General features: G+C 49.9%; 1 protein-coding gene and 1 long non-coding RNA gene across 22 annotated transcripts in view; both read right to left on the bottom strand.

Annotated features, from left to right (window-relative positions):
- Window positions 1–4,047, bottom strand: part of Kctd17 (potassium channel tetramerization domain containing 17) — a 32,314-nt gene extending 28,267 nt beyond the window's left edge. For 5 of the 17 annotated variants that reach the window (XM_006241976.5, XM_039078951.1, XM_006241977.4 and 2 more), the window contains exons 1-2: window positions 3,790–4,042; window positions 2,585–2,693 (exon numbers count right to left, since the gene is read on the bottom strand). In XM_006241976.5, the coding sequence (XP_006242038.2) occupies window positions 2,585–2,693; window positions 3,790–3,999 (319 nt within the window). In that variant the 5' untranslated portion in view covers window positions 4,000–4,042. Of the gene's footprint in view, window positions 1–2,584; window positions 2,694–3,789 lie in introns of all 17 variants that reach the window. The other 12 variants (XM_039078953.2, XM_063263392.1, XM_063263391.1 and 9 more) reach the window with 8 other exon arrangements.
- Window positions 4,048–5,597: 1,550 nt separating this feature from the next.
- Window positions 5,598–11,636, bottom strand: LOC120093822 (uncharacterized). 5 transcript variants are annotated; one of them, XR_005487551.2, is made up of 4 exons: window positions 11,578–11,636; window positions 11,319–11,404; window positions 10,285–10,695; window positions 5,598–8,717 (listed from the first exon to the last, which is right to left on the bottom strand). It is a non-coding gene; the product is annotated as an uncharacterized LOC120093822 (long non-coding RNA). The 5 variants fall into 5 exon arrangements; XR_005487549.2 differs by having other exon boundaries at window positions 10,285–11,404; XR_005487552.2 differs by lacking the exon at window positions 11,319–11,404.
- Window positions 11,637–16,881: the final 5,245 nt, after the last annotated feature.

Genomic DNA, 16,881 nt, shown 5'->3' with positions numbered 1-16,881 from the left:
GAGAAAGCTCACTGGGTCTGTGCCCTAGGATACTACAGGGAGGGCCGGGGCTACCCACTGTGTGCCCTCATTTACTGAACACATGCTAAGTGCCAGGTCTGTGCCAGGAGCCTCATGTCCTTTATGACACTTGTTAGAACTAGAAGTGACTACCTCATGTCCACTGAACAACTGGGGAAACTGAGGCTATGAGAGAGGAAACAGCCTGTCCAAGGTCACATGGTCTGTAAGCCACAGAAATAAAGCTTTGATGATGAGAATCAGAGGACCTCTCCCTGTGGTGGAACTCAGCTTCCTCCCGGACCCCTGGGGCACAGAGCAGTCCTGACATTTTTACTGTCTCCAGGCCCTATTCTTGTCCCCAGACCTACATCCACCTTCAGAGCCTGGGACCTCAGTAGAAGTAAATAAGCTTTTGTGCGTCTCCAGCTACCAGTCGGGAATCCTGGGTAAAGCTCCATCAGAGGTCCTGGGACACAGGGAAGTGGGTGTCACTGTCTGTGTGTCATAGACTGATCTGAGAGATCAAGCCAGCCACCCCTCCTCCCATGATGACCTGGGAAGAGCTCCGAGGAGTCCAGACTGCAGGAAATCTCTGCAGAGCAGGGGGATACTGGGCTCTCTGGGGTCAGGGACCATCGCAGACTATGTATGTCCTTTCAAAACTTGGCCTTGGAAACCTAACTACCGCATGATGGAGGGGCTCAGCCCTGTGGGAAGTGAAGGGTCATGAGGACGGAAGCCCAGAGAATGAGAGGTCTGACGGAAGAGAGTGACAACCAATGACTCCCGGCCTGTGTGGAGCACATAAGTGGACAGTTGGCAGCTGTGGGAAGGGTCAGGCCAGAAGCCCCCATGCTAGCACACTGACCTTGAATCACAGCCCACAGAGTGGGGCAGGATTGGTGGCCATTGTTAGAGTCCCCTGGACTCTGGTACTTCCTTGCAGCAGCTGAAACAGGGTTGGGGGAGGAGGGGTGGTGCATTCTGATCTCTATCAGAGCTCTACTAATACCTGTCTCAAGGGACAGTCAGCAAGGACCCCTGCCTGAGTGGTAGAAATCTCTCTGGCAGAGAAGAACAGCAAGTTGTGCACCCCAGGCTGGGCAGCTCTGTGCTGTGAGAAACTTCCTTCTACCTCCCCACTGTGTACTGAGTTGGGCACAACTTTTTCTACACCTCACAGAGCCAGAGAGGTTAACTAACATTTCCACTGTGTGATAGTTTGTATATGCTTGGCCCAGAGTGGCACTGTTGGGAAAGGTGGCCTTGTTGGAAAAGGTGTGGCCTTGTGGGCATGGGCTTTAATACCCTTGTCCTAGCTGCCTGGGAAGCCAGTATTCTGTTAGCAGCTTTCAGATAAAGAGCTAGAACTCTCAGCTCCTCCTGCCCCAGGCCTGCCTGGACTCTGCCATGCTCCCTCCTTGATGATAATGAACTGAACCTCTGAACCTGTAAGCCAGCTCCAATTAAATGTCCTTGTAAGATTGCCTTGGTTATGGTGTCTGTTCACAGCAGTAAACCGGAACTAAGACACACTGCCACACCACTTCTTCCTGAGCTCCGTCTCTCCAGATACTCCCCCACCCCATCTGAGGCTATGAGAGTACCAGAGCTCTGAGGAGCTGGAACCGGTAGGCAGGTATTGGCTATGCTGCAGTTGGAGTATGAACCTCCCAGAGGGACCTGCTCCTGACAGGCCCCGCCCTCGTGATCTGCTCCCCTTGGACTGCAAGGCAGCTATCAGTAGGCTACAGTAAGCTCTGAGCATGATGTCCTTTGGGGAGCCTTCGGATCACCGTACTCCACTGGGGTCAGCCAGAGAAGACCATTGCCTAGAGCAAGGGCTGTGTAAACACCTACAGGTACACAGGACCCATCTCTTCTGAATGTGGGTCATGATGTGTTTTTTTTTGTTTTGTTTTGTTTTTTTGTAGACACCAAGAGACTCAAAGAAAACTGACATATCTGAGCCAGCCTGACTTGATCCAGAGCTCAGTCAAGTCTGAGGAGAGCTGGTGGTTTGGGGATGAATGCAGTCCCTGCTCTGACCCATTCGCCACTCTGCTTCCACAACAGCTGGGCCCGGCTATGAGTCTTCAGAGGTCTGGGAAAAGCCAAACTTTTACTAGGAATAGCACCCCACCTCCCCAACAAGCCACTGGGCCGTAGAGGCTGCCAGCTTCTAGAATCACAAATTTCACCTACTGGCTGATGGCAAGCCCCTGCTTGGGAGACACAGAATAAGGCAGAGAAAGGAGACATAACTCTTCCTGTGGCGTCACAGGCCACACCTGGCTTGCCAGAAGGCCAAGGAGAGGGGTCATTCATTCCCAAAGGCATCAGATGTTTTGGGACCTTGCTGGTTCCTTTTGACCACTTCCTGTTTCCACATCATTTTCCCAGTGACCACTGGGATCTGTCAGTGTGGCAGAGACCTGGAGAATGGGACTCCACTCTAGGACAGGCAGAAAATAATGGAGAAACATAGATGCTGTCCTGGCTACAAGTGGAGTTTTAGGCCTCCCCTGAAGGCTCTGGTAGGCTGTAGAGAGACCCAGACCAGTGCAATGGACCAACTCACCCTCCTCAGCCATGTCCTTGTCCAGCACCAATTTGCCATGCCTGAGGAAGTTCAATATGGGCCCGAAGTAGGTGGGGTCACGGTCAATGAGGTAGGCCCCGGTCTCATCCTGTGGAGGAGAGGACCACAGGCACTGAGAGGTGTGCAAGCTTCCCCAAATCAGCGCCCCCTCCCCCATATAAGCTCAAGTCACTACAGATTGGAAAATGACTATAGAAGAGAGGAAGCGGAGAGAGATAGAGCAGTAAGGATCTGGGTGCAAACTCTACCTCTGCCTTTTCTGGGCTGTGTGACCTTGAGCCAATCATCTGGTCTCTGGAGCATCTACCCTCCCTTATCCCGCCCCCCCACCCTGTTATCAGAGGATTAGATGTGAGCATAGAGGGTGACCAGATTTCTGAGTGACCCCCACCTCACTCAGCACAGGACCCAGTGAATTTCCCTCTTAGGAAAGTTTCCCTCTTGGAGGCTGTTCCCCCCAGGCAACCCTACTATCCACTAGATGTTTGCAAGTGTCCAAAAAAGCTACACTCTGATTGGACACTTGCAGCCTGCAGGGACTGGCATCTGTACAACCTAGCACAGAAGACTGAGACATCAAGAAGCAGGGGACTCACCCAAGGACACAGTGTAAGAGGGCCACAGAATGGGGGACAGGGAACTTTGACAAGCTAACTCCAGAGGCCTTGCACATGAGGAGGCCAAAGTCAGAGCAGGGAAGTTCCCTTCTCTTCCCAGGTCACTCCTCCTCCCAGCAGGGTGAGCCCACAAGTGGAATCTCAAAGCCAGTGCTCTTCCCCACATTAAGCTCAGCTCCAAGACACCTAGGCCTTCTCCACCCAGTTCCTTGCACTCTTCAGCTGCCCACACCCCAAGGGCGGGGAGAAGCAGCCGCATCAACTTCTTTAAGAGTCAGCCAGGGCAGTAAGGCAGGCCCGCTTTGTCGGTCCCTCCCCAGCGCTCCTTAGTAAGGAAGCGTCCGGGATCCAGGGCAGCGCTCCACAGCTCCAAATGGCTGCGGCCTGTGCTGTCCCGTTGCCACGGCAATGGGCATAGCTATTCCTCTAGGCTCCGTTTCCTCCCCCTCCTCCTGCCTCGGCTCCCCGCCTCAGAATCCTAGGAAAGCCAGAGGCCGAGGGACGCGCAAGCGGGACAGAAGGGAGAGCGGGGCCAGGTCACCTCCCGTCAGCGGGCTCAAGGCTCACCCTGTCCGATTGCAGCTCTTCGCCTTGGCACAGGCGGCTGAGGAAGGACTTCTGCTCCCGGCACAGCGTCTGGCGGGTGGTCAGGAACACCGTGCCCCCCACATTCAGCCGCACCCACTTGCCCCAGCCGCCCCCAGAGCGGCCGCCCGCCCCCACCGGTGGCGCTGCCTCCCCGGCCTCCATCCTCATCGCCGGCCGCGGTGTCTGCATCCTTCCCTCCGCACGCAGCGGGCGGGTACCAGGTGTGGGGCATGCCGGGAGCTGTAGTCTGGAGCCAGGGCTGGGATGCTCTGCGCTTGTCCTGGTGCTGCTCCGACAGCATGTCCCGCCCCACATTACCTTTCTTGGCGATCTATCACTTGGTATCTCCTTGTGGCCAAACTGCTTGGTTTGCAGAAGTCTGGGGCCCTGGAAAAACAGTGATTCCCTCAATTGGCTATTCCCCCCAATTGTTCTCCGTGGTGGTGGTGGTGGTGGTGGGGCAGCTGAGGAATACCTGTCCTGAGAAGAACTTTCTTCCTCCAGAGATTCCTATATTTACCTGAACCTACTTTTAAAAATAGGCACACGTGCCTGTGTGTGAATGAGCATGTGCGTGTGTGCATACCCATGCATGCGCATGTGCGTGTGTTTTACTGGAGTTGGAAACCTGGGCCTCTGGTATGCTAAACTACTGAGCCAAAGCAGCAGTGTTTCTTTTTGTCCTGTGTGTGGTAAAGATCACAGGGATGAAGTCTTTACCTCCTCCTAAATTCTCTGAGGACATGTAGTTGGTTGCTGGCTGTGTGGCAGAAGCTGTGTGAACATACATATTACCCCTTTAAGCTTCCCGAAGCCCTGCTGGATTGGTATCACAAACACAATGGCACAGATGTGGTCACAGAAGTAAAGGGACTGTGTGGTGGATTCCATACTAGAGTCCAGTCCGTTTCCTGTGCGTTTCCCAGGGTTGTTAAGGATCAGGCCAGAGCTCCCACAGTAAGCTCAGTCCTCCTCCACCCAGCCCCCTGCACCTTCCAGTTGCCCACACCCAAGAGCAAGCAGACGCAGACATATCAACTCCTTCCCAATGCTGGAGTCAGTCTGGACGGCAAGGCTTAGGGGGATGAGGGATTGTAAAGACAACCCTGGCTTATAGGGCTTGTTGGGCAGGTCCCGATGGTCCCTGGTCTGCAAGGACGGACAGAGGGGAGGGGTAGATCAAGACAAGAACAAAGTCCAGAGGGGCAGAAGCCAGAGTGCTGTGGACACCAGTCTTGGTGATGAGGAGTCCGCTTAAGGCGTGAACATCCAGAAGGTTAAGTTTAGGTACTGGTTGCCCTGGTGCCACTTGGCTCCCATATATGCTAGAACTGAAGTTTGGGGGTGAGACAACTGGCTGGCACGGGTCTGCTCTGCAAGATGGGAGAAGGGGAGTTTTAGAATAGCCCCCTCCCCCAGGTTTTTGAGAACCCCCCAGTTGCCTCTCCTTGTGGGGAGTGGGGAGTGTGGGGTTTGTGGTAGGACTGGGGAGGCACCAAGGCTCTCAGCAAAGGAGAAATGGGGGCTTGGGGTGGGGTTTGGAGATGGTCACTCTAGCGTTGGCATTTAAGGTGATTACTGGGATGGGAGAATGAGTGGGAAAGGAAAATGGGGGGAGCCTGTTGGAGGGAACATGGTCACTGCTGTTCTCGCCTCACTGTTCAGTGAACTCCTGAGGACAGTTGTTCCTTTTAGGACAACACAGCAGGTACAAAAAGACCTGCCTTAGGGATGGCCTAGTTTCACTTTCTGTTGATGTAATGTTAACATCCTGCCAAAAGCTAATGTAGGAAGAAAACGGTTTATTTGGCTCATAATTCCATAGCCCTTTGTTACAGGAAAGTCTAGGTTGCAGGACCTTGAGGCAGCTAGCCACATCCACAATCAAGAGCAGAGAGAGAATGAATGTACATTTGCAGTCAGCTCACTGTCTCCACTCTTACACAGTCCTGGACCCAAGCCTAGGGGATGGTGCCTCCCACAGTGGGCTGGGTCTTCCCACATCAATTAATGTAATCAAGACAATCTCCTACAGACATGCCCACAGGCCAACCCAATTCAGACAATTCTTCATTAGCTCTCTTCACAGGCGATTCTAAACTGTGTCAAGCTGACCCACCACTGGAGAGGTGAGTGGATCAAATCCTTTGCAAGGATGGAGATCAGGTCTTCTTCCTTTGGGCCACACTTATTTTCTATGGTGTCCTCCAGCCAGGGCCCTATTATAAGTACCTGGCCATAGACACCAAAAGCATCCATCAGAGAGACAAGTTCATTAACCACCGTGTTCTCAAGACCATGCTCTTGGTATTCCGTCATGACAAGGGTGATGGTGGCAGTCACCAGAGCAGCAGGTACAGTTCTCTGAGAGCTTTTCCTGGTTCACATGGGCTGCCATCATTCTGGGACTCTAGGATATGGATCGGACATCTCCATGCCTTTCTCACAGTAAATAAAATGAGGCTCAGGGACTGTGCTGCAGCTGGACGAGGGAGGCTACAGTAGAGAGTGGAGCCAGCTTCAAAGCTTTGTCTCACTGACTCGGAAGGTGTCCCCAACTCCTAAGGCAATCCTGGGGTTTCTTAAGGCCCCACCACAGGTGAGGAGACCACAGTCCACACAATCCAGCTGATCCAAGCAGAGCAGGCCAATCGGAGCTCAGCACAGGTCTGGGCATTGTTTGGCTCCAGTCCTGGCTGTGTCGGATGGAGGCTGGCCCAGGACCTTGTGGTTGAATAAGGAGGAAGGCTTGCCTCAAATTTTTCTCCTTTTTCAGAACCCCTACCTCAGACAGAAAAGCTCCTGGGCAGACACCTAAAAGTTCTCCCTCTGTGTTACTGTTTCATTACTGAGATAAATAACCTGAGCACAAGTACTATATAAGCATAAGAACGAGTTATCATGTGTGGCTCAGTTCCCATGGTTTATTGACTGTTGATTTTTAGTTTCCCTTTTTAGGGATATAGTGGAGTGCAGTATTGAGGATTAAACCTAGGGTCTGCTTGCCTTGGCAGTAAAGGAGGAAGAGAGGAGAGAGGGGAGAAGAGAGACAGAAACAGGAGACAGAGAAAGACAAAGACAGAGAGAGAGGGAAAGAGAGAGAGGAGACAGACAGAGAGAAGACAGAGATAGAGAAAGACAGAGAGAGAAGACAGAGACCGAGAAAGAAGACAGAGAGAGGAGACAAAGCATGGCAGAGACAGAGAGAGAAGATAGAGAGAGGAGACAGAGAGAGACAGAGTGAGACAGAGACAGAGAGAGGAGACAGAGAGAAAGGAGACAGAGAGAGAGACAGAGACAGAGAGAGGAGACAGAGAGAGACACAGAGAGAGAGGAGACAGACACAGACAGGAGACAGAGACAGAGACACAGAGACAGAGACAGAAACAGAGACGACACAGAAACCAGGAACAAGTTCTACAGTTTGGAGGCATACCCCACAGTGACCCACTTCCTCCATCTAGGCCCTTCCTCTGAGTAGCCCACTCAGGTTGGAACTCACTAGAGAGCTAACCCATTGATAAAATTAGTGGCCCTATATGCCAATCATCCCTATTAATGCCAACAGCTGAGGACCAAGTTATTTCATATGAGCCGGGGAGGGAACATGTCACATCCAAACCACAAGCCATTTGAACCCTCCTCACCAATGACAGTCACAGCCAGAGCCAGTACCAAGATCCAAGGCCTCCAAACAGCCGACAGCTGCCACAATATTCCTTCCATGTCTGTCTGGGCTTGGGTCTGGCCCCTTTTGGGTGGGAAAGTAGGACCTATTAGGAGATTTGCCCAACTGTGGAAAAGCCCTTAGTCCTCTCCAAAACACTTTCATGTGTTACTGGGTTCACTTACTATATGCCAAGACTCAAACCTGGAGAGGAAGATGTCAGAGGTGGCCCTTGTCTTCCAGGAGGGCTTGCTTGCCTTAGGGAAGGTAGATTTTGAGAGGGTTAGATAAAACCCAGAATCCAGGCAGCCTAACTGTAACCACCCATTGGCATGTCTTTGTGGTTTGTTTATTTGCTTGGGATTTTGGGTACTTTTTCAGAAGATGATTGGGAAACACCCAATGTTCTTCAACATTTTCCAGGATCGTGGCTAAGCCTAAAAACTGTCAACTCTCAAATGCTAGCTGGCTCCACTGCCCCCTGCAGGCCCGTCGGATACTTTGGCGTAGGTCTTGATTCAGTTGAAAGTGAGCGGTCAGAGAGAAGTGCGGGCGTGGAGTCTCCCAGACAAGGATGCCAACCAGCAGTCCAGTGTTGTAGCTTTCCCGCTGGCTGGCCTTGGAAAAGTTATTTACCCTCTCTGAACCTTATTCCCCCATCTATAAGATGAGACTGACAGTGGCTATGAGGAAGCAGTGAGTCAAAATGCAAGGACTGGAGATGGGCGCTCACTGTGCCACCTACACAGAGGCCAGGGACTACCGGCTTTCATGAAGCCAGCCGGCTATTCTATCAAGATTGGTGCTTGAGCCTAAGGCTTGCTTCACTACCATAGGTGAACCATCTTCCGACTCACACTCCCTGCTGGGGTTAGAAGGGAAGGCAGGGAGAGAGGCCACCTCTAAACACCCCAGGACAGAGTGGCTGACACTGCTTACAGTGACCCTCAAGTCACTGTATCAGAGGGACTCAGAATACCCTGGGTTCTCATCTGAGCACATTGTTCGTGGGCTGTCCCGTTTTGAGCCTTCTCCGTTCAGCAGCACCCAGCCTCTGAGTGTCCTGCTTCATCTCTGCTCGAAGCTCTGTGACGAAGCTGTCAATCATTCCGTTCTCCCCACCTCCGAGTTCAGAATGTCAGAACATCCCAGTTAGCTTCAAGTCCTTGTTTGGCTCCTCATGTCACATTCAGTTCCACCCCCGCTTGGGGGCGGGCTCTGCTGCTTATCCTCATGTTACCTGAGGAGAGAATGGGATAGAGAGGGTCAGAGAGCGCATGCGTGGCCGCCTGGCCGCAAGAACTGTTCTTACTGAGCAACAAGCTTCAGAAGTCCAGGGTCCAAACCTGCCCGATGATTCTCTACCCATAATACCTGGTTCGCTAGGTCTGTAGACTCGTCAGACCTCACTTGACACTTTTGGCAATAAGCCATGGTGTTATTACAGTTTCCAACTTCCCAGTGTCCTTACAGGTAGAGAACGTTGACTCCCATCACTGAACCCCTACAGTGTACTGAGCCTGGCTGGGTAAAAGCAACATCCTGGGAGGGTGGGGAGAACAGACTCAGAGGCCTGAATGTTCCTAACAACTCTGTCACCATGTTTTGTTTTGTTTTAAATCTAGAATGTTCTAGAATTTTAGCAGATGTTCACCAAGCCTGTCTCAGGAACAGGGATTTGGTTTCAGAGGAAGTCCAGAGTAAAGTGGAAGTTTCTGGTTGTGTCATGTGATGCAGACTCATGGGCTTTGCTGAAGCTAGACCTGTAGGGAGGACACATGATGTCTGGAGAGAGTGTGAGCAGGACAGCGATGGGGAACTTGCATAGATAGCTGTGCAGCTCTTTGTTGGTCTTGAGTCTTCCCTGCTCTTTGTCGAGGGAGGCATGGCAGAGAACTTCTCCTGGTGTCCTGGCTGGTTCTGGTTGCTCCAGCTGACTTGTGACTGCCAGAAGCCTGGCAGTTTCTGCTGGATTGCGCCATGGCTTCTGATTTGTATTTGCTACCCTGTTACTACTGAACTGATACTGATATATTATGCTGATACCCTGACAGAGATCGGAATTGCCCCAAAGGACTACTTCTAAACAGGTCCACATGCCCTTGCCCTATTTGCTATCTTTTCTCCCCTACCTTTGGACTGTGAGCTAGAAGGAGGGTTGAAATGTTTGAGAACCCTTAGGAAAAGTAGGCTTTGAAAACTCTAAGCCTACACCAGGGTCGGGGTACAAACCTGTAATCCTACAACTTGGGAGGTGAGGGCAGGAAGATCAGGAGTTAATGGTTAATCTGACTGCATAAGAAGTTTGAGGTCAGACTGGGTTGGGTTGTTAAGTAGTTTGGTAGATAGATAGATAGATAGATAGATAGATAGATAGATAGATAGATAGATAGATAGGTGATTGATTAATTAGGTGAGTCCTCCACCCTCCCCTGAGCTCACATGAAGGGTCCATTACTGTCCCTGAATCTAAGACAAGCCTGTATAACTCCACTTATGTTGTGAGAGGGCAGTCTAAGGTCAGGTATGGTGCCATATGCTTTTAATCCCAGCACTCACTCGGGAGGCAAAGGTGAGAGGATCTCTATGAGTTCAAGGCCACCCTGGTTTATATATAGCTAGTTCCAGGACAGCCAGGAAAAGAGACCCTGTTTCAAAACAGAAAGAAAGGAGGCAGGGGAGGAGGTAAGGAAGAAGGGAGGAAAGAAGAAGGGAGAGAGGAAGAGGAGGGAGAGAAAGGGAAGAATGGAAAGGAGGGAGGAAGGGAAGAAGGCAAACAAGTCTGCTCACACTTCTCAGAGACCTACCTGGTAAAGCTGAAGCAGCTGGGCTCCAATGGGACAGCCCAGGCCTGGGAGCTGCTCCCTTCAGCCAGCAGGGGGCGCTCATCAGCCTCCTCCGTCCTGAGGATAAGGAAGGCACACTCCACCTGTTCCAGTTCCGCTGTGTTCTAGGTTGTTGGGGTTTTTCAGAAGCAGGACTCATGGACCTAATCTATGACCGGCAGCTTGTTTGTCTCAATGTCACAGCGTGTATCCCTCTGAATCCCAGCTCTGGCCGCCCCCTCCAGACACATGGTGGGTGATCACTTTCATCCCAGTCCAGCAGGTAGCAGCAGCTGGTGGTTGTCAAGGAAGGGTGCAGAGGGAAGGCCATGCTCTGTCCTGGGCCTGGACTCACTTGTGACCTCCCTCTACCGAGTCAGTTCCTGCTGTCCGCTAAGGATTCAAGCAGAAGAAAGGAAGGGCAGAGAAGGCCTCCTTTGCCCAGAGCCTCTTCTGGTAGGACTTTCTTGTGACCAGAACATGTGACTCAAGCCGGCTAGTTTTGCTTTCTGGTGAGTAGGTGTGGGTAGTGGTGGAGGGGTGTCCTTTAGAGCCCTCACTACTGGGAGTGGTTTACAGTGCAGCTGGCACCAGCTGATTGGTCCTTGGATACTGCTCAAGGAACAACGCTGGAGAGCAGCGGTTCTTAACCTGTGGGTCGTGACCCCTCAAGGGGGTGTCTAACAACCCTTTCTCATGGGTCGCCCAAGCCCATTGGAAAACACAGATATTTACATTACGATTCCTATAGTAACAAAATTACAGTCATGGAGTAGCCACAAAGATAATTTTATGGTTGGGGGTCACCACAACATGAAGAACTGTATTAAAGGGTCACAGCATTTGGGAGGCTGAGAACCATTGAGCATCACCCAAAGCGGAGCCCTCGTTTTACAAAGCTCTTCTGGAGAACCCATCCCTCCAACCACCTCCTTAGCTAGCTCCGGGAATGCCTGTGGACAGTCTGCACCCGCCTTCCCCCTCCCCAAGCATCTCTTCTGACCTGTTTGGCTTACCGGCTTTTCCAACCTTCCTCCAACCCCCATTCTGTGAGCCTGTCGTATCCAGGACACAGTACTCAGCCCAGGTCTGCAGGAAGCCCCTTTGATGAGAGAGGGAAACATACTCAAGTGCACCCAGACCACAGCCACAGCCTGTAAAGACTGTCTGTCCTCCAGATGTTCTGGGCCTCTGTCTGTCTGTTTCTGGGCTGGGCTCCCAAGTTGAATCCTTAGCCACTTGTATTGTGAGAACAGCTTTAGATGGTCTCTGTACCTTGTTTTCAGGATGTGGATCCAGTTAGCAGCCTCAGTGGAGATGGAATCAAAAGAGCTGTGTGAACAACAACAACAACAAGAACAAAACAACAACAAAAACCAAAATCAAAAAAAAAAATCAAAGCATTTTATCCTCAGGCTGAAAGAAACGTCACAAAAATTATACCCCCCCATCACTAAATGCTGATGCGTCATTACCTCTGTTTATCTCCCTACCCTCATTTCTGCTTTTTCTTGCTTTCTAAACAGTTTTTTTAAATATTTATTCATCTATTATATATAAATACACTGTAGCTGTCTTCAGAAGAGGGCATCAGATCTCATTACAGATGGTTGTGAGCCACCATGTGGTTGCTGGGAACTGAACTCAGGACCTCTGGAAGAGCAGTCAGTGCTCTAACCACTGAGCCGTCTCTCCAGCCCCTCTAAACAGTTTTTTTTTGTTTGTTTGTTTTTTGTTTTGTTTTGTTTTACAAGCTGTAGTTAATGGCTTCTCCATCCTAAACCCAGCAAAGGTCTCTAATACCAGGGTTTTGCCCCCGTAACCACAGTATGGGATCAGTGTAGGATCCTGGGAGGGGGTGGGGCTGAGCCTGATATACTACTATAGTCTCTCTAAAGATTTCCTCAAACTTCCATCTAATGTCCTGACTAAAGAAAAAACATGTAAAACTGAAACAAATAAAAAAAAAAAAAAACAAACCAAAAAATTTTGCAGCCAAGACACCTTGTACTTGGTCTGTCAGCGCCCTGCTCTGTGCCTGTCTTCACCTCTACTATGTAGCCCAGCCCAGCCTGGAACTCAAGATCCTCTTGCCTCGGCCTTGTGCATGCTCGAAGCACAGGTCTTCCACCACGTTCAGCCTCTCTGCCGTGGCTCCTCTGTCTTGTGGTTTTGAAGCCTGAAGGTGATCTGTATAGCATCCCCTTCCCAGCGGCTCTGCCTGATCTTCTCCCTCACAGTGAGGTTTGCCGTGGGTTGTTGGCTCGGTTCTTCTGGGCACCCCATCCTTGTCGAGGTGGTGAACGTAGGTTTCTGAGCAATGCACTCTCTGCTCCTTTCAGAATGAATCGTCTGTTGAGGAGACAGGAGAGGACATGTTGGTTCTCATCTCCTCCAGCTAATTTATCTCATCATGAATCTCAGTATTCATTGATTAATCCCATGTGAAATAATCAACTGTGTCAACGGCCAAGCTCTGATTTTGTAACTCCATCACTGCTTCTGTATTCACTGGGTGTCTGTCGTCTATTGGATTGCTGCCCTTGGCTTTCTGAATTAAAACTAATTAATATCAGCACAGACTATTAATACTAATAGAATACAGGTTATTAATTAATACAGACATTAAGTAGTATCGATACAGACTATTAGGGTCTTTACTCTTTGGGTTGTAATACGTCACTATTGTTACGTTTATGCTCAAACTAAGATTTGATTAATGGAGACATCTTCACGGTTTCTGTGTCTTTTTGTCTTTAATAAGTCTGGACATGGACATGTGAATCAGTTGGTAGAGTGCTTGCCTATCGCACACGAAGCCCCAGAGTCCGTCTCTAGCCAGCATCAGGCAGCACTTGGAAGGTTGAGGCAGTAGAACCAGAAACTAAAAGTCATGTATCAGCCCAGCTGGGTGAGACCCTCTCTAAAGAACAAACAAACACACCAAAAGAAAGAAAGGAAAAGAGGAAATTAAATGAATTAACACTTAATCTTTTTAAGATTATAAAATACACAAAACATGAAACTAAATGATAAGAGATTTTTTTAGACCAATGTTCAGTGGCCTCAAGTCATATCTCTGACATCATCCCTACCTAATGACGTCATTATTCTACCATCACCACCATTGCTATCTCTGCCAAGATCCCCATCACAATCATCTCCACCCCACACCCCCACCATCCCCACGACCCCCACACCCCCACATCCCTACACCCCCACGACCCCCACACCCCCACCACCCCCACACCCCCACCACCCCCACACCCCCACATTCCCCACACCCCCACCACCCCCACACCCCCACCATCCTCACACCCTCACCATCCTCACACCCCCACACCCCCACCACCCCCACACCCCCACCACCCCCACCATCCCCACACCCTCACCATCCTCACACCCCCACACCCCCACCACCCCCACACCCCCACCACCCCTACACCCCCACATTCCCCACACCCCCACCATCCCCACACCCTCACCACCCCCACACCCCCACATTCCCCACACCCCCACCACCCCCACATCCTCACTATCTTCACACCCCCACCATCCCCACATCCCCACATTCCCACCATTCCCACATCACCACCATCTCCACATCCCCAGACCCCCTCCATCCCCATATCCCTACCATCCTCACAAACCCTTTCTTTTTTTTTTTTTTTAAAGATTTATTTATTTATTTATTATATATGAGTACACTGTAGCTGTCTTCAGATACACCAGAAGAGGGCATCGGATCTCTTTACAGATGGTTGTGAGCCACCATGTGGTTGCTGGGAATTGAATTCATGACCTCTGGAAGAGCAGTCGGGTGCTCTTAACCGCTGAGCCATCTCTCCAGCCCCACAAACCCTACTTTCATCATCACCACTACCATCTCCACCATTACCACAGTCCTCCCCATCCCCACCATCCCCACTATCCCCATCCTTCTTATCTTTAACACTATTAGCACTGCCCATCCCAGAACTTTTTCCCTTTCTAAAACTAGAGCTTGGTATCCTCACATAACAGCCCTCTCCTCCTCTGGGCTCAAAGTTCCATCCTCAGCACACCAAGTAGACGCACCAGCACCAGCACCACCAAAATGGTAAGTGCATAAGTGTTCACTATCCTTTCTTCCTGCTCAGCAGGAACCAGGCAGCAACCAGGGTCTTTGCACGGATAACACAGTTTAAGCGCATGCCTGGGCAGGTTCACCACACTGAGGTCATTGCCCGCCGTGGGCTCTTAGTGAACAGTGCGAGAGTTAGGGAGATACGTGTAGCTGGTCTCACATGTGGTTGCACATAGACCCACGCACACACCCACACTTGGATGCATGCATGCACACATATGTGCTTGTATACATTTCTCTCTCCTTCCCCTCAGAACCTTGACACTTCTAACTCTGACCCAACATGGTGAGCTCATTCTCCCTTCCCTCCCCACACCTTGTTTCCTCTCTCTAGCAAAGAAAATATTGGTTCCTGGCTTGTTTTGCCTTTCGTCAGAAGACATACAGTCCTAACAGCCACATAGCACATCAAATATTGCCTAGATGGGCTGAAGTGCTAAGAGAACAGAAGGCTCCTTCTCCTTGGGTCCCATTGGTGGTCTCTATCTGAATTACAGCTGTATTAGCTTGCTGTTGATAGTGCTGTGTTCTGTTCTCTTTATCATGGTTTATTGATTGATTGATTATTTTTGGTTTGCTTTGGTTTGCATGTAAAAAAAAAATTACAAGCAGCAAAATAGGGAAGTGCCTCCCCCTGCACGCCGTCAGTCCTGATGTCTCCTCGTATCCCCACTGGTGGTCAACCTTGTTCCTTTCTGAGTTATTCTTTGGCGTGACATTTTACAGGAATGAGTAAGTCCTTTCTGTACTGGTTTTCTTGTACAGTAGGCGACTGCAGTGTGCAAGGTCTTTACCACTTTCTGTTTTTCACTTAACGCTTTGTCTTAGACTTCATGTTGAAGTTTTGATAGGCTTTGTTTACTTCCTGTTCTGATCTTCCTTTCCTTTTAAACATGTTTATTATTATTTATATTTATTATTATTATTATTATTATTAATTAATTAATATTGTAGGGGGGTCAGGCTTATACAGAAAGTATTTTTTAACTTGATGAGCGATCTAACTGGCATCTTTCCGACTGTCTGTCTGTCTGGGGCTAGAGACAGCTTAGAACTTAGGAGTACTCACTACTCTTCCAGAGGACCCCAGTTCACTTTCTAGCCCCAGCTCATGGGATCCAACAACCCCTTCTGTCCTCAGAGGAGCTCCTGCATATATGTGGCATACGTACACAAAAATTAAATTTTCAATCATAAAAATATAAGTAAAACAAGGTCTTGCTATGTAGCCCACGCTGGCTTCAAACTCTGTCTTCCTGCCTCAGCTTCCTAAGTACTGGGACTGCAGTTTACCAAGTCCTCCACACCCACCACACCCACCACACCCAGCACACCACCATACCCTAGTACCAGTTAATAAGTTAATCATCATTAAAACTCAGGTTTTCTCTCCCTGCTGTTCTCTATCATTTGAATGTCTATAGAATATTGATTTGCATAGGTCAATTTTATAGAGGACTGATTTATTGTTCAGGTAACTCTCATTCTTAGTATACTGTAGAACTCCAAGTGCTATTACCTGAAAAGAAAAGAAAGGAATAGCTTTTCTTCTGTCTTTCAGATTTTAATTTGTTTGTCCTTGGCTGGCCTGAAAATCACCATTCTCCTGCTTCAGCCACTGGAAATGACAGGCATGTATCACCAAGCTTGACCAGTAATTAATATTTTAGAAACTGCTTATTTTATTGTCTGTCTGTCTATCATCTATCCATCATCCATCCATCTATCCGTCCGTCTATCTATCTATCTATCTATCTATCTATCTATCTATCTATCTATCTACCTACCTATCTACCTATCTATCTACCTATCTACCTATCTATCGACAGGGTTTCTGTGTGGCCCTGATTGTTCTGGATCTTACTCTATAGACCAGACTGGTCTAAAATGCCTCTGCCTCCTGAGTTCTAGGATTAAACCACTTGCTGGCTGAAAATTTTGATGCTTAAAAGAACAAAGCTTCTAGTTACCTGGACAGCTTGATCCTTTCCCTTGGTGACTCCACCCTCCCCTGTACTCACTGGCTAAGCTGCTTCCAGAGGTGCCAAGGCTCCTCTGTGCCTTCTTGCTTCCATTTCTCAGAAGAAAGGCTGAGGTCCAGGAAGGCAGCTTCTGGGCAAGGCCAACAGTGCCTGGCCCAAGGCAGTGATCCATGGGTCAGCTCTCTGGTCAGCGGGTGCTTTGGACCATGACCCTTAGTGGCAATGGTCCAGAGAATTGGAACATTCTGATGCAGCTGGTTAGAGCGGGCTGGGAAAGGATTCAGTGTGGTGGGGGTGCTCGGCAAATATTTGTCAAGTAGACAAAACTCTGGTCAGTGCTGGTGTTGCAAGTTCCTCCCTGGCTCCCACAGAGTGGGGGCGGGAAGGGAGCATGTAGCCTGAGGAGGGCCCTGAGGTAGGCAGTCAATTATTCTAGGGGTTCAGTCTCAAGCATGGCAGAGCTGAGGGTGG

This window comes from Rattus norvegicus, chromosome 7 (assembly GCF_036323735.1).
Source record: "Rattus norvegicus strain BN/NHsdMcwi chromosome 7, GRCr8, whole genome shotgun sequence".
Classification (NCBI taxonomy): domain Eukaryota; kingdom Metazoa; phylum Chordata; class Mammalia; order Rodentia; family Muridae; genus Rattus; species Rattus norvegicus.
This window is presented reverse-complemented; position numbering and strand designations above follow the sequence as displayed.